Source organism: Leptonychotes weddellii, chromosome 3, assembly GCF_054177405.1.
Source record: "Leptonychotes weddellii isolate Sample4059 chromosome 3, ASM5417740v2, whole genome shotgun sequence".
NCBI classification, from domain to species: Eukaryota; Metazoa; Chordata; class Mammalia; order Carnivora; family Phocidae; genus Leptonychotes; species Leptonychotes weddellii.
In genome coordinates, this window is record NC_138371.1 from 112,589,418 (window position 1) to 112,607,614 (window position 18,197).

The 18,197-nt window shown below is 37.8% G+C and overlaps 1 protein-coding gene across 1 annotated transcript in view; it reads left to right on the forward strand.

Moving 5' to 3' along the window:
- Positions 1–17,531, forward strand: part of FRY (FRY microtubule binding protein) — a 241,551-nt gene extending 224,020 nt beyond the window's left edge. Inside the window, exons 54-57 of the mRNA XM_081815497.1 lie at positions 2,342–2,359; positions 4,194–4,304; positions 15,255–15,457; positions 16,056–17,531. Coding sequence (XP_081671623.1) covers positions 2,342–2,359; positions 4,194–4,304; positions 15,255–15,457; positions 16,056–16,314 — 591 coding nt within the window. The 3' untranslated portion in view covers positions 16,315–17,531. The remainder of the gene's footprint in view (positions 1–2,341; positions 2,360–4,193; positions 4,305–15,254; positions 15,458–16,055) is intronic.
- The last annotated feature ends 666 nt before the right edge of the window (positions 17,532–18,197 follow it).

Sequence of the window (18,197 nt, forward strand, 5' to 3'; positions counted from 1 at the left end):
AGGTATACCTACTTAGGAGGTAGGTATACCTACTTAGGAGATGAGATACATCTATGTATTCTTAGGCTAGGTTGTCTAAATTTTATCCCATTTAATTTAAACCAGTGGCTTTTAGAGATTAACTATGATGAAAACAATAGCTATTACAGTACGCTGTGGCTCATCTTCTGTCATGATAAACATTTCTCAAATTTTTGCCTGACTGGCTATGTCCTAAGCATAGAACTCATTTAGAGAAGAATACAGAGAAACAAGAATGGCTATGCTACTGTTAACAAACAAAGATTATTCTGGGCTTTTAAGCTACCCTGTCTATGATCAGTTTTTAACATCTTGGTTTCTTGATATTTTCTTCTTGTTTTGAGAAAACATACCTCTAAATCTAATTTATAAATCAAGTTATATTAGGAGCGCAGGAACAGGGCTTGAAGAAAATCCTTCTGACCAAATGAAACGGTGCCATTCCCATAACATTTTCAAAAGAATCTTAAGTCACCAAAACATAAATACGTTCATAAAGACTTATGAAGGGATTATTCTTAAAACCTGGATACAGGAAAACATTAGCACAAGAGGGATAAAAGGTTTTAACATTTGCCATAAAATTGCCCCCTAGAAAGGTATTTTTCACTATCTTTTGGGGAGCTCTAAATGCAAATGAGGCCCCAGCCTGTGGCCTAGGAAAGGATTCTAAGATAATAAATAGCAAGGCGGCTTGCACCAACCTACCTAAAAGGGAGCGTTTAAGAAGGATATTGAGAACTGGTGTGCGTCAACTTGGCCATCCCCCAAGAAATACAGTTTTGTTCCTTGAGAGCTGAGTGGGAGGAATTCATGGACATTAAATTCCTCAGCACCAAGCTGGAGTCAAAAAGTCTCATTTGCCTTTGTTGAACAGAGGACATTCTGCTTTAACTGATTTGATGACCTTCTTGGATTACAACCTTGTTTTGGAAAACAGTAGAAAGATAGCAGTTTTTTCAGTACTTAAGGTTTGGTCATTAAAATGTCTAGGCATAAAGTCTTCTTGAAAATAGTAAATACCTCAGGCTGTGTAATCTGCATCACAGGCTTCAATGTATTCATCTTTCAACGCTTTGAAAGATATTCATGGCCAAGGTCCAAAAAACTACTCAATAAATATAATACAGTAGTCATCAGTGTGCCCAACTCATAGGATATTAGTAACAGGTGAGGCAAGAAGAGACCCTCGGAGGTTAGGAGAAGGTGTTGGGGGGGGTTGGTAGTGGTGGGGCTTTATGTTTGAAGATACTAATAAATAATTTGATAGTTTTATTTTGTGTGTGTAGTGTACCACATATAAAGTATAATACATTAAACTGATAATAACCCAGAGATTTATTTTAGAAAGAACTTTAAAATAAGTGATTTTCCTATTAAGGATTAGAAACTAAGTTAGATATGTCTTTAAATATTTTGAAAATCCAGAACCAGATATATTGATCCATAATTAGGAATGGCCAAATTGATTTTTTTTTTTTAATATTCTGTCAGACTCTGATCATCTTTCCAACACACCCACACTTTCCTTAAAGCCAAGTCTATGGTTAGGATATGATGACACCAAAAAATGGAAGCCATAATTGAACATGGCTCAGTTACAGATTTATATTATTCTAAACTATCCACCAGTTCTAGATTACTTTTAGAAATTGAGAACAAAATTATTACAAATGAAATACAAGAAAATTACTTGTCAAATCTCACACTTGTTTGGGAGTATACAGACTAGGTTTACTCCTTTGAAATGACTATATCTCGCAGTCCTATAAAATATTCTTAACGAGGAAGGCAATCTGACTAAATGAAAAGCCACTTAGATTGTTAATTATATGTTAATTGGATTGTCATAGTTTAGCAGATAGGAAGTCAAACGGATTAAAGACTCTGCCTTAACTAACGGGTAGCAAAAGTATAATTTGTTGGGGCTCCAGTTCTTTCAGATTACTCAGTTGGTCTCCTCACCGTTTTACTCCATTCACATATTATTCACAGTTAAACACTAAAACCTTCAAGCAATAAAAGTTTTGACTTCTGGTCTCCAAGACTGACAAAACCTAAACCAACTAATCAGAGAGTCTAAACGATTACCAGTTATTTTTCAGTGATATGTTTCCCATTCAAGCTTCTTTTTAACTGGACCGCTGTGCATGTTGAATGGGTACAAGATGTGCAACCATTGACCGAGTTTGGGCAAGCAATGCTAATACTGCTGACGGTTCTGCTCTTGGAAGAGGGCCATGCTTTCCGTTGCATGCATTACACTGACCCTGTACTTTCTTTCCTTTCCTTTGTTTCCTGTGCCATGCTTGCTGTGTAGCAAATGGAATCTCTTGCAGTAAGTTAACTTTCTTTCATACTCTTTGTCCATTTTAGGCATGGACCCATAACAAATCTTATTTTTACGGTTACTATTCTAGCTCTTAGCATGTTTTCCCCTTTGCGTTTCATTTTATTTTATTTGGTAGACTGAGACGTGCAGTGAATTAGTAGCATTCTGGGCTGCTTTCGTCCCAAAGTAGAAACTTAAGTTGCTATGAACTCTCATACTATCAGTGGGATATCTTGAGTAATAACCAGCACTATAACAAAGGTCGGAGTTTTCATAGCTAGGTTACACCTTAAATTTGTGAAGGTAACATTATGTTTTTAAAAATACTTTTTTATTTATCTGCAAGTCTCTGGCAGTTATCTTTTACATCACATTTTAAAAGATTTCCATAAAGAAAGGTTTAAATGATCAAAAAACAAAATGCTTGACTAAAACAACCAAAGATCCAGTTTGGGTTAACTAATGAGTGTAGCTACTTCTTTAAACTTGTGTTTGGTATCAGCATTGAGAGATCAAATCAGTCTAAATCTAGAATTGTTATTTTCCCCCCAGGAGCCAGGGAAAGGACAAGACAAAAGAAAACTTCATTGAGCATAGCCTTAGCACGGACTTTTGTAACTTTTAACAATTAGGATCAAAATTCTCTTAGCACTATTAATTGGATAGTCTTCCTAAAGCCTAAATTTAAATTCTTGTCATTTCTCTCCCTAAACTGATTTGGGGGAGCAATTTTAAGAGACCTCAGAAGCTCTCAATTCTGAGCTGAGTTCTTTATAGTCCATTAGCAAAAGAAAGGCCCTATTTATCCTTACTTAACCACATTTGAACACTGAACAGTGACATGTTTCGTTGATGCCACATATTTAACCCACTTTCCCTGGTGACTGCTGAGCCATGAAATTCTATCTCGTGAAGGCTGCTCTTTTCTTCCACAGAATTGCCATCCACCACCTAGGAGCTAACTCATTCTTAGAGTAAAACGGACAAAGTGTAGAGCCCATTACAAGCAGATACAGCTCAAAGAGTAGTATGATCGTTGGTGTTGGAATTACTCAAGATTTATTTTTCCCTCATAGTAGACCTAAGCCATATAATGAAAACATTTTAAATTCCAGAGGTAGCTATAGGGCTCAAGGGCCATTTTATATGATTCCTTTTTAATGTTCTTTCCACACAAAGTTTTGAATGTTCCCTTAATTTCTCTTTTCTCCTAGCACTTGTAGCCCCTTTTTAACTCTGTAATTCAACAAATATTTACTAAGCACTGAGTAGAAGCATTGTCACTAAAACTGATACAACACCTTAGAGGATCATATGACTGACTGTTGTGTTTACACAGACTTTGAGATGAGTGTCTGCACTCTAAAAGGCAGCCAAAATTGTCCCATGGAGTAACCCCCCCAGTTGCTGAACTTACAAATTTAACACCTAGAATGACTTAAATGTTTTGCCTTTCAAATATACTTTTCATAATTGTTTTTGCTTTTTAAAACAATTTTAGCTTATAAAAATTAAGACAACTGCAATTAAGATGACCACAGCTATAATTTGTAGGGATTTAATTGGCAAACATAATGAAAATCCGGTGATTCACTGAGTCCCTTTATGGCAACTCCTTCTAATTAGTCATCTTCCAGGAGCTATTCTATCTTGTATTGTGAATTTCTCACTGATATTTATTGGCTGGATTTTGTTGTTCTGTTTCATCTGGAATAATAACAGCTAGTTCTGTTTCCTTGATGTAAAAAAAAAAAAAAATGTTTTTCTCCACCGAGATTTCCCTTGTTATACAAGAATGATCCTTAATAACTGTTTCTTCCCATGCACACTCTCTCTTTAGCAATTGGAACTGTGCCAGAGGTTATATAAGCTGCACTTCCAGCTGCTGCTGCTTTTTCAGTCCTACTGTAAGCTCATCGGCCAGGTGCACGAAGTCAGCTCCACGCCAGAGGTGAGCCGCACACCTCCCGATGCCAAGTCCTACCATGAAAATCATTCTTTTCCTTTTGGTCTCTCCCCCCAGCCCTTTTATAACTGTCCAAGTGATTTTATTCCCACATAACTGATTTGCTCAAACACAAAACTTAAATATGTGTTGTCTTTCCTTCCGCTCTTGTTTGGCAGTGCCAGGACTAGGGCAAAGCAAGTGACTAGCCGAGGCACAAAATTTAAGGACAGCCCTGAGTGAGTGCCTCACCTGCTGCTATGCCGAGAGGCCTCACTTGGCCCACTCTGATCCTGACCCTGGTTCTGGACATCCTTCTTTGAAAAAGTTCCTGTGTTACGGTTTTTCTTCTTTATATTTACTTTTTCATACTTGCCCTAACATTCAGATAAGAAGTAAATATCTACATGACGTTTGATTCTCTTCAGTTGCCCTGTCCTGCTTAGCATTAGGATGCTTTAATATTTTTAAAAGTAACAAACATACTACTTCCAAGAGAGCCAAAATTTTCCTAGAAGTGAAGAAATATTACTGCAACAAAGTAAGTGAAATAATGGTGATGTACACTGGATATTATGGAAGCGCAAAGGTCAAGCATCTAATTCAGCTGGAGGTGAGGAGGTTGAAATAGGAAAGCTTTCTGGGGGAAATCACACCTGAGCTGATTCTTAAAGAAGGAGATGGAGTTAGATGAAGTGAGGGCTAAGGAGAAATGTTCCATTAAGCAGCTGCAGCATGAGCATAAAGTGGTAAAAAAGAGAAGGGAACTACAGGGGCGCCTGGGTGGCTCAGTTGGTCAAGTGTCTGTCTTCAGCTCAGGCCATGATCCCAGGGTCCTGGGATCGAGCCCTGTGTCCGGCTCCCTGCTCAGTGGGGAGTCTGCTTCTCCCACTCTCAAATAAATAAATAAAAATCTTAAAAAAGGAAGCAAAAGGAACTTATTTTTTTTAAACATTTTATTTATTTTAGAGAGAAAGCATGAGCAGGGGTAGAGGGAGGGGGAGAGAAGCCGACTCCCTCCTGAGCACGGGGTTTCATCCCAGGACCTGGAGATCATGACCTGAACTGAAACCAAGAGTCGAACACTTAACCAAATGAGCCACCCAGGCGCCCCAAGTACAAGCAATTTAGTATTGCTAGAATATGAAATGCAAACCAAAAAGGAAGAATCAGGCACAAGAGATAGGTAAGGGTTAGATGACGGAAGATACTGTGCCTGGGAATGTTTTAGTTAGATTTTTATGGCAGGGATGTGAAGGGTGGATTTGATGACACATAGGCTGGAGACAGGAGACTAGTCACTAGGTTGTTGAAATAGCTCAGACAAGGATGAGGGTTTTGACCAGGACAGAAGGGCTAGGTATGGAGAGAGGACAGAAAATGAAAGAAAGACTTAGCACAAAAGGCCAATGAAACTGATTAGGGGTCAGGATGAGGAATGAAGGAGAAGAAAAAGTCGAAGGCCATGCTGAGGTTCCATCTTCGATGAACCAGGTGACCCGTGGTAACACAGCTGACACAGGGATAAAGGAGGACTGAGGCCACTATACATCCACGCGTGTTGGTCAGGGACTATATCGGCCTACTAGACCATGCCCAGGTTTAATGACGTCTTGCAAGCAGTTCAATGGGAGGATCTGAGGTCAGAGGAGAGATGTGGACTAAAGGTGCAGATGTGCTGGTCGTCCGTGAACAGCCCATCCTACCAAGAGCAGTGGGGTGAGGACGGAGCCCAAGAAACCTCACGTCGGAGGAGGGTAGAGGAGGAAACACACATGACAGCCTTGTTACCATATTTATCACTTAGTTTGATAAAAGGAAAATGACTGAATAGTTTTTAAGTATACTTTTAAATGCCAATTTCAAGGGAGGGGTATGAAGATCTCTTCACAAACCAGGCTTCCTCCACAGAATTACAAATTATTAAAGAGAACACAGTTAATGCAAGTTATAGGACATGTTGTCAAGATAAAGTTTGCTATTCTAGCAAATATTAACAGGAACCTTAGAGTCCATCTCTGCTCAAAAAATAACGCACATTAAATGTAACTCATGTCATTTCCCATATTTAAGAGCAATTCAGGTTTCACTTTAGAGTAATAAAATTGTGTATTCTTATCATGTATATATATATTATGCATAATTATTTCAATCTAATAAATTTAAAGTGAATTTCTCCTTAATTATTTTAAATCTAGGGAAGTCTTAAATGGCTATACACACATACACATAGTATATAAAACATCCCTAGCTTTGAAATAATTAAGATATTGACTTTCAAACTTAAAAATTATATATATAAAATACTCTAATATTCTTTTTAATTAAAGTATACTTGACATACAGTATTATGTCAATATTAGTTTTAGGCATACAACTTAGTGATTTGACATTTATATACATTAGGGAATGCTACCCCAACAAATGTAGCTTCCATATGTCCCCAAAATTATTACAATATTATTTACTCTATATGCTGTACTTTTCATCCCTGTGACTTTATAACTGGAACTTTGTACCTCTTAATCCCCTTCACATCTTTCACCCATCCCCCAACTCCCCTCCCCTCTGGCAACCACAAGTTGGTTCTCTATATTTGAACCTGTTTGTTTTCTTTTTTAGATTCCACATATAAGTGAAATCATACAGTATTTGTCTTTTTCCATCTGACTCACTTAACTTAGCATAATACCTTCTAGGTCCATCCATGTTGTCACAAAGGCAAGATCTCATTCTTTTTATGGCTGTGCAGTTATCCAGTGTGTGTGTGTGTGTGTGTGTGTGTGCGCGCGCACATCTTTATCCATTCATCTATTAATGGACACTTGGGCTGCTTCCATATCTTGGCTATTGTAAATAATCCTGCAATAAACAAAGGGGTGCATTTATCTCTTCAAATTAGGGCTTTTGTTTCCTTTGGGTAAAATACTGAGTAGTGGAATTACTGGATCATAGGGTAGTTCTATTTTTAGTTTTTTGAGGAACTTCCATACTGTTTTTCAGTGGTGAACCAATTTATCATCCCTCCAAACAGTGCACAAGAGCTTCCTTTCTCCACATGCTTCCCAACACTTGGTCTTATATTTTTGATATTAGCCATTCTGACTGCTCTGAGGTGATATAGTTCATTGTGGTTTCAATTTGCATTTTCCCTGATGATTGGTGATGTTGAGTATCTTTTCATTGGACTGTTGGCCATCTGTAGATCTTCTTTGGAAAAAAGTCTATTCAGGTCCTCTGCCCATTTTTTTCATCAGATAGTATGAGTCTTTACATATTTTGGAGATTAACCCTTTATCAGATACATCATTTACCAATATCTTCTCTCATTTAATAGGTTGCTTTTTCATTTTTTTATGGTTCCTTTGATGTGCAAAAACTTTAGTTTCATGTAGTCCCAATTGTTTATTTCAGCTTTTTTTGCCCTTGCCTGAAGAGACCTATCCAAAAAAATATTGGTAAGACCAATGCCCAAGTGTTTACTGCCTATGTTTTCTTTTAGGAGTTTTATGGTTTCAGGTCTTACGTGTAAATCTTTAATTCATTTTACTTTTGTACATGACATAAGAAAGTGGTCTAATTTTGTGAACACTTTTTAATGAAAAGATTTTTTTTCTTCTCCATCATATATTTGTGCCTTGTCAATTAATTGTGTACATATGGGTTTATTTATAGGTCCTCTGTTCTGTTCCAAGCATCTATGTATCTTTTTGTTCCAGTACCATATGTTTTTGATTACTATTACTATTACTATTGTAGTATAGTTTGAACTCTGGGATTGGGACACCTCTAGCTTTGTTGTTCTCTCTCACAATTGCTTTGGCTATTGGGGCTCTTCTGTTGTTCCACACAAATGTTGGGATTATTTGTTCCAGTTCTATGAAAAATGCCTGTGGTATTTTGACAGGAATTGCACCGAAGCTATAGATTGCTTTGGGTAGTATTGACATTTTTAAAATATTATTTCTTCCAATTCATGAGTGTGGTATAACTTTCCATTTGTTTGTGTCCTCTTCAGTTTCTTTCATCAATGTTTTATAGTTACCAGAGTGTAGATCTTTTACCTCCTTACATTTATTCCTAGGTATTCCATTCTTTTCAATGGAATTGTAAATAGGATTGTTTTCTTAATTTCTCCTATTGTTATTAGTGTACAGAAATATACGGATTTCTGTATATTAATTTTGTATCCTGCAACTTTACTGAATTCATTTATCAGTTCTAATAGTTTTTTGGTGGAGTCTTTAGAGTTTTCTATGTATAGTATCATGTCATCTGCAAAGAGTGACAGTTTAGTGTCTTCCTTAACAATATGGATGCCTTTTCTTCTTGTCTGACTGCTGTGACTAGGACTTCTAGTTCTATGTTGAATAAAAGTGGCAAGAGTGGCCATCCTTGGCTTGGGTTCCTGATCTTAGAGGAAAAGCTTTGAGCTTTTCCCTGTTGAGTATGATATTAGCTACAGGTATGTCATATGTGACCTCTATTATGTTAATGTATGTTCCCTCTATACCCACTTTGTTGAGTTTTTTAATGAATGGATGCTGAACTTTGTCAAATGCTTTTTTTTAATCTATTGAGATTAATCATAATTTTTATCTTTCATCTTGTTAATATGGCTTATCACATTGATTTGTAGATCTTGAACCATCCCTGCATCCCTGAAATAAATCCCTTGGTCATGGTAAATGATCCTTTTAATATAGTATTGAACTCTGCTAATGTTTTGTTGACAATTTTTACATTTATATGAATCAGGAATATTGGCCTTTAATCTTTTGTCTGTACTGTGCTTGTCTGATTTTGATATCTGGATAATACTGGCCTTGTACAATGAATTTGGAAGCATTCTTTCTGCTTCAATTTTTGGAATACTTTGAGAAGGATAGGTATTAAATATTTTTTACATGTTTGGTAGAAGTCACCCATGAAGCCATCTGGTCCTGGATTTTTTGTTGGGAGTTTTTAGATTACTTATTCAATTTCATTACTAGTAATAGGTCTATTCAGATTTTCTATTCCTGATTCAGTCTTGAAGACTATTTCTAGGAATTTATCCATTTCTTCTACGTTGTCCAATTTGTTGGTGTATAACCTTTCATAATAGTCTATTAGAGTCCTTTGTATTTCTGTGCTGTCAGTTGTAACAGCTCTTTCACTTCTGATTTTATTCATTCAAGTCCTCTCTTTTTTTCATGATGAGTCTGGCTAAAGGTTAATCAGTTTTTCTTTTTTTATTGTGTATTTTTTTTTTTTTGTTTCAAGTTTTTAAAAATTCTAGTTAACATATAGTGTAATATTGGTTTCAGGAGGAGAATTTAGTGATTCATCACTTACATATAACACCCAGGGCTCTCATCACAAGTGCCCTCCTTAATACCCATCACCCATTTAGCCCATCCCCCCAACCCATCTCCCCTCCATCAACCCTTAGTTTGTTCTCTATACTTAAGAGTCTCTTATAGTTTCCCTCCCTCTTTTTTCTTTCTCCCTTACCCTATGTTCATGTTTTGTTTCTTAAATCCCATATGAGTGAAATCATAAAGTATTTGTCTTTCTCTGACTGACTTATTTTGCTTAACATAATACACATGAAAAGATGCTCAATATCACTCATCATCAGGGAAATATAAATCAAAACCATGATGAGAGTGGCGCCTGGGTGGCTCAGTCACCTAGATACCTAGATATTAGTGTATCTAATATGAGCATCTGACTCTTGGTTTCAGCTCAGGTCATGATCTTAGGGTCATGAGGGTGAGATCAAGCCCAGTGTCAGGCTCCATGCTCAGTGGGGAATTTGCTTGAGATTCTCTCCCTCTGCCCCTCCCCGCCCCACTCATGCTCACTCTCTCCCTCTCTCTAAAATAAATCTTAAAAAAAAAAAACATACCATGATGAGATACCACCTCACACTAGTCAGAATGGCTAAAATTAACAACACAAGAAACAACAGGTGTTGGCAAAGATGTGGAGAAAGGGGAACATTCATATTGTTGGTGGGAATGCAAACTGGTATAGCCACTCTGGAAAACAGTATGAAGGTTCCTTAAAAAGTTAAAGCTAGAACTATCCTATGACCCAGCAATTATACTACTAGGTATTTACCAAAAGGATATAAAAATACTAATTCAAAGGGTCACATGAACCCTGATGTTTATAGCAGCATTATCAACAATAGCCAAATTATGAGAGCCCAAGTGTCCATCAGCTGATGAATGGATAAAAAAGATGTGGTATATATATATATAATATATATATATATAATGGAATAGTACTCAGCCATAAAAAAAGAATGAAATCTTGCCATTTGCAACAACATGGCTGGAGCTAGAGGGTATTATGCTAAGTTTTTATCTTTTCTAATAAGTCACTCTTAGCTTCATTGAGGTTTCTATTTTTTTATATTCCATTTCATTTATTTCTACTCTAATCTTATTATTATTTCCTTCTTTCTACTAACTGTGCTTTGTTCTTCTTTTTCTAGTTCCTTTAGATGTAAGGTTAGATTGAGATTTTTCTTGTTTCTTGAGGTAGGCCTGTATCAGAAACTTTCTCTTAGAAATGCTATTGCTAAGTCCCGTAGATTTTGAACCATGTGTTTCCATATTCATTTGTTTCAAGGTATTTTTTTTATTTTCTCTTGATTTCTTCCTTGATCCATTGGTTTAATAGCATATTCTTTGTCTCTTGTTAGTCTTCGTTTCAAAGTCTATTTTGTCTGGTGTAAGTATTTCCATCCCAGCTTTTTTTTTTTTTTTTCCATTTCCATTTGCATGGAATATCTTTTCTGTTCCTTCACCTTCAGTCTGTATATGTCTTTAGATCTGAAGCGAGTCTCCTGTAGGCAGCATATAGATGGGTCTTGTTTTTCTTTTTATCCATTCATTTATCCTATGTGTTTTGATTGGAGCATTTAGTCCATTTACATTCAAAGTAATTAATAATAGGTATGTCCTTATAGCAGTTTGTTGTTTTCTGGTTATTTTTGTAGTTCTTCTCTTTCTTTCCTTTTTTTTTGATGACTTTTCAGTGTTATGCTTGGCTTTCCATTTTTTGTGTATCTAATATGTTTTTGGCTTGTGGTTACTATAAGATTCATATATAACATTCTATGTATATGTATATAGCAGTATGTTTTAAGTTGGTCACTTAAGTTCAAACACATTCTAAAAGCAGTACATTTTTAATTCTACCCCATTTTATGTATATGACATCATATTTTAGATCTCTTTATTTTGTGTATCACCTAATTGTGGTAGATATAATTGACTTTACTATTTTTTCCTTTAGTCATCTTTCTAGCATTCTAGGTGATTGATCTACTACTACCTTTGGTATATGTTTACCAGTGAAATTTTTTCCTTTCATAATGTCTTCTAGTTATGGACTCTTCCTTGCTTAAAGAAGTCTCTTTAACATTTCTTGTAAGACTGGTTTAGTGGTGATAAACTCTAACTTTTGTTTTTCTGGGAAACTCTCTCTCCTTCAATTCTGAATGATAAGCTTCCTAAGTAGGGTATTCTTGGTTGTAGACTTTCTTCCTTTCATCAGCACTTTGCAGGCCAAAAGGGAGTGGCATGATATATTCAATGTTTCTTCTAAGAACTCAGCTTATAGCCTTATGAGGCTTCCCTACTGTGTAACTAATTGCTTTCCTATTGCTGCTTTTAAGATTCTCTCTTTAATTTTTGACATTTTAAGTATTATGTGACCTCCCTTGGGTTCATCTTGTTAGAGGCTCTCTGTATTTCCCAGATGTCTCATTCTCCAGGTTAGGGAAGTTGTCTGCTATTCTGTCTTTAAGTAAATTATCTGCCCCTTTCTCTCTCTCTTCTACTTCTGACCCCTATAAATGTTAGTAAAACTGATGTTGTCTAAAGGCCCCTTATCCTCGTTTTTTAAACTTCAGTTTTCTTTTTGCTGTTCAGCTTGGGTGCTGTCCATTACTCAGTCTTCCAGATCACTGACCCCCCATTCTTCTGCATCTCTAATTACTTTTTTTTTTTTTAAGATTTTATTTATTTGAGAGAGAGAGAATGAGAGACAGAGAACATGAGAGGGAGGAGGGCCAGAGGGAGAAGCAGACTCCCTGCTGAGCAGGGAGCCCGATGCGGGACTCGATCCCAGGACTCCAGGATCATGACCTGAGCCGAAGGCAGTCGCTTAACCAACTGAGCCACCCAGGCGCCCTCTCTAATTACTTTTAATTCCCTCTTTTGTATTTGTCATTTCAGTTTTTGTATTCTCCAACTCTGACTGGTTCTTATTTATATTTTTTCTTTGTTGAAATCCTCATAAGTTCATCTACTCAAGTCTAGTGAATATCTTTTTTTTTTTTTAAAGATTTTATTTATTTATTAGAGAGCGAGCGAGAGAGAAACAGCATGAGAGAGGAGGGGGTCAGAGGGAGAAGCAGGCTCCCCGCTGATCCAGGAGCCTGATGTGGGACTTGATCCCAGGACCCCGGGATCACGACCTGAGCCGAAGGCAGTCGCTTAACCAACTGAGCCACCCAGGTGCCCAAGTCTAGTGAATATCTTTAGGACCATTACTTTGAACTCTTATCTGTTTTGTTTAGTACTTTTTCTGAGGTTTTATCTTTTTTCATTTGGAACATATTCCCCTCTTCCCTCTACCTCTGTTTCAGTGTAGTATGTCTTGAAAGTAGTGACCTTATGTAAAAGGTGTCCCTGTGGAGCCCTGCAGTGCATTTCCCTGGTCACCAGAACCAGGCACTCCAGGGGTGTGCCTTCTGTGACTGGGCCATGACTGCTTCAGGCATGTCGGTGAGCAGGGCTGACCCCAGCTAGGCTGGCTGAGTCACCTGGCTGCAGCTGATGCAGGCTGCCTGCCCCCTGTAGCAGGAGGAATACCTGCCAGAGCAGGGCAAGCAGTGCTAGCAAAGTAGATGGAGATTGTCAGAACTGGCTTCCACCAGCACCAGGCCAGCCAGACTTAAGGAGAGGAAGAAAAATGTTGCCTACCAACACTTCTATTCCCAGAGAAAGCTCCTACAGATCCCTGCCTATCTGACACATGCCCTAAAATTAGTCCATGAATCTTCATATATAACCCAGGTGCTCTTCATACTACTGACTCTGTAATGAGTCTTGGAGTGACTGATATAATATGCTGGCCCTTTAAAAGCAGAGTCTCAGTTTACTATAGTCCTCCCACTCTTCTGGAGCCTCACTTTTTTTTTTTTTTTTTTAGACTTTATTTATTTTTTAGAGAGCGAGCGAGAGGGAAACAGTATGAGAGGGGAGAGGGTCAGAGGGAGAAGCAGGCTCCCCGCCAAGCCGGGACCCCGATGTGGGACTCGATCCCAGGACCCTGGGATCATGACCTGAGCCAAAGGCAGACGCTTAACCATCTGAGCCACCCAGGCGCCCAACCTCACTGATTTTCAAAGCCAGATGTTATAGGCGCTCATCTTCCCCATGCTGATCCCCAAGACAGGGGGTGCCTGATGTGGGGCTTGATCCTCTCACTCCTCAGGAAAGACCTCTGCACACCCTCTGATATCCCTTCTCCTTATGGATCGTCACACCCTGGGTTTGGTTCTCTGCCCCTCCTACCCTTATCAATATGGCTTTTCTTTATATCTTTAGCTGTGGAAGAACTGTTCTGCGAGTCCTAAGGTTGTTTTCAGAGGGAGTTGCATTATATGTAGTTGTAGCCTCATTGTGTCCGTGGGAGGAGGTGAGCTCAGGATCCTCCTACTCTACCATCTTCCCAAGCTCCTCCTCTAATACCTTACTTAAAAGGATTACCTCAGTAAATTTTAAACCTAGTACTGGAGTAGGTAGTTGTATTTAATAGTAATCTGTGTGAAGACAAATAATTCTGGAGGGCTTTGGTTCTAGACATGGTCCAGTGAGCTAGCTGGGAATGAGGAAAGATGAAGATGTTGGGTAAATCAACTTTCCAAAATAAAAGACAGCACCAACTTACCTTACAAAGGAAAACAAATCTTTAAATGCACATCAACTTTTTGAAAATGCTCTTGAGATCAAATCGCAAAACAGTTGACTTCCATTGTATATCTGGGGGGCACTAAAAAGTGACATAGGTTCTCTCTTTATGATTTATCTTTTGGTACCAGTAATTTTGAGATAAAATACCTCTTACCTCTGTAAAATGAATACTAATATTATCTTGAGATTTTTCCTTTTCCTTAAATTATATCTTTCATCTTTTCCCATGGCATACAAATGAGAAAAAGTTATTTTTCAAACAAGATCCATGTTCATGATTATGCTTATTAAGCATTTATGTGCCAAAGTGTACTAAGCATTTTATATACATCATCTCATCTTTAAAGTTACCTGTGAGGTAGGTAATGTCTTCAGTCTCACAGAAGAGAAAACTGAAGCACATAAAAGTCTATTTACTGGGCGCCTGGGTGGCTCAGTCGTTAAGCGTCTGCCTTCGGCTCAGGTCATGATCCCAGGGTCCTGGGATCGAGTCCCACCATCGGGCTCCCTGCTCGGCGGGAAGCCTGCTTCTCCCTCTCCCGCTCCCCCTGCTTGTGTTCCTGCTCTCGCTATCTCTCTCTCTGTCAAATAAATAAATAAAATCTTAAAAAAAAAAAAAAGTCTATTTACTTGACTATGGTCCCACAATACAGTGCAGAATTGGCATTTGAACCCAGCTCTACCCAGGTCTGTTGTCTTAAGCATTTTAACTCTGGATATACCCTTCTACTTAAATAGAAAACAGTTTAAAGGAAATGTTAACCTTTCATCTAAGGAGAGTATGCCAGTAGTTGATACAGAAATTTATGCAATGTATATGACCCCCTACACATGCCAGGTAGTAGTTTTATTTGTTCAATTTTAGTTTACCAAGATATTAAGCTTATGCTTAACCAGACCAGAGAAATGAAAATTTTCTCTCTTGGGGATGCAAAATCTAGCCTGCAACTAAATATGGTAAAAAATTTTTTAACAGCTGCTAAATATGTCCAGGGAACTGAGTGACTTAAAGAAAAACCTGAAGGAGGCCACTGCGGCCATTGCAGCTGACCCTCTCTATATAGAGGGTGCCTGGTCTGAGCCAACCTTCATATCCACTGAAGCGGCCATCCAGTCCATGCTGGAGTGCCTGAAGAACAATGAACTTGGCAAGGCTTTACGGCAAATCAGGGAATGCAGGTAACTCTACTATTTCTTTTAGAAACGGTGAAAAGAAATGCATGCCTAATAGTTAATCACTACAGAAGGGACATCTAGATATTTTATACACATCCTTCTCAGATCTTTACCATTACCATGCCAGCTATATCAGATTTCAGAACTTACATGTTTAAAATATAGGTGTTACTTCTGGTCTTTTGTCATACCTGTAATGTTGAAACAGTTCAAATTATGTTGGGGTATATTTTGAAAACTATTATTTGGATGTATCCTTTTCCCCTTATATTTTCATAGTATAGTCACATTCATTGGAACCAGAATGCATAGCAAATACATGTTTTATGATTATCAAATTGTGTTCTGATATTTAGAAGCTTTAGATATTTTCATCAGAACCAATAATATTCCACCATCAGTTATGGTGATGTTTGTAAAACTCCAAATATACTAAAAGCCACTGCATTGTATGCTTCAGATGGTTGAACTGTATAGTAGTATGTGAGCTATATCTCAAAGCCAGGTTATTTAAAAGTAATATTCTTATACTTCAGAGGCTCATAACCTCTCAACTTTGTAACCAATAGTGCCTCTAATCTATGCTGTTTTTTGACTGCAGAAGTCTGTGGCCCAATGACATCTTTGGAAGCAGTTCTGATGATGAGGTCCAGACACTACTGAATATTTACTTCCGTCATCAAACTCTGGGACAAACGGGTACTTATGCATTGGTGGGGTCTAACCAGAGCCTGACCGAAATCTGCACCAAGCTGATGGAGCTGAACATGGAGATCCGGGACATGATTCGCAGGGCCCAGAGTTACCGGGTCCTCACTACTTTTCTTCCAGACTCCAGTGTTTCTGGCACTAGTCTCTGACAGGAGCCTCCCATCCCCCATGGGTTCCAAGCTGGGGGTGCTGTCATGCTGGGGTGACGTCATTCAGTGTCTTTTCAGCCTTCAGAAGGCTTGGTCAGACTGTTCTCCCTCTTGTTACCTGTAGGACTTTTTCTAAGAAAAACAGGATGACAGAACTTCCAACGTGTAGCAATACCATCAGAACCAAGGTAGCATAGAACATTCTGGAACAGACTCCATCTGTTATGCTGTGTGGCACAAAGGTGTTATTTTACTGAGCAGATGCAACTCACTACTGAAGAAAGTGACTTCCATTGCATACCAAAGCTGACTACACTGAACAATACCTTCCTTTCTAGAAACAATTTTAGATTGGCAAAAGTGCAATGTTTTCTTCACTAAAAAAATATTTTATATTCTAAAACTTGTACATTCTTTTATTTTTCCTTTTCTTTTTTTCTTTTTTCTTTTTTCTTTTTTTGGTGGGCTGAGGAAGGGGCAGGCAGAATGAAGCTGGCCACTGAAAACTGTAAGACAGTCAAAAGCTGACAGCCTGTTTATGTGAAAAGGGAATTGTAAATGGACAATTTAATATACACTGTAATTTGAATACAATTACTGTATCTAAAAGGAGCTGCTATGAAGTACCTTTCTTATGTTGCTAGGCTACTGTTTCCGAAAGCCCTGAATCTCTGCAGGAGTCTGTGATTAGGACCCTAGCACCAAATATGGTCCAGATAGACCTTTTTGTAAGGGTCTTGGCTGCTTTTTACTAGAAGGTTGCTTATATGAGCATATTTATACTACAAAAGGATGAGTGTTAATTTTAACCAACTTTGCCATTTTGTAGAAAAAGTTAAAGAAATTCACATTATAAACTCCAAGTCTTTTCACCTGTCACGCATGCATATTTTAATATCCATCTGGATAGCCACAAGTAGAATCATAAAGATAAACTATGAGTTGTCACTTTGTTACTTAAGAAATGTCATATTTTATTTGTAACATATATGTAAAGGGCCATTCTTAAGTTTTCTCCTTCAAATTAATGCTGTCAAGTGTTAGCTGTGTGCATGTAAGCCGGTTGCACATCAGAAACATATTCAAAGTTGATCTATGTAACTTATTCACTCTGTAAATACATTTAAAGTTTTTGTGATGTAATCTTGGTTGATATTCTATTCAGAACTTCCTTTAGACTAAAAAAAAGACAAAATACATATTGACCATGGATTTTATTTCTGGTTTAGAGATCTTTGTCTTTGGCACACATTTACAGTTTTGCATGTGGGTTGCCACATGATAACCCCAAGGGGCACCACACATATACATTCCATAATTGGCACTCACTGGGGCTAACCAGGGACTCTGTGAAGCAGGAACTGTTACCTCTTTGGAAGTGGACACTAAATTAAGACTGTGATCTTTAACCAGCTCTCCCTAATCAACCAAAGAGAGAAATCAGAAGAGTGAGCGCTCTACTTGTCAACACCTATCATTAGATTGTCATCCTTAAAATTGTGAAACAGACTCTATAAGAAAAATTAGGAGTTTTAATTCTGTCACCATTGCTCATCTATCTCCACCCCACACGAAAAACAGGGACATGACACACACAACAATCTGTTACTGTCTTCCTACTCATATTTACCTAGACTAACAAATATAACTTACTTCTCTAACATACAAAAACTAAATCTCAAGTAGTAATTTTCTAGAAATAGCCTGTAACAGGGGAGTATGAGCCAGGATTTTTTTATGTTACCAAAGGTACAGCTATTAATTGTAAGAACTTTCTTGAGAGGGGGGAGGGTTCAAGATGGCAGCATAGGAAGATCCTGAACTCTCCTCCTCCAATGGACACAAAAATCTACAATTACATTCAGAGTGATTCCCATAGAAGG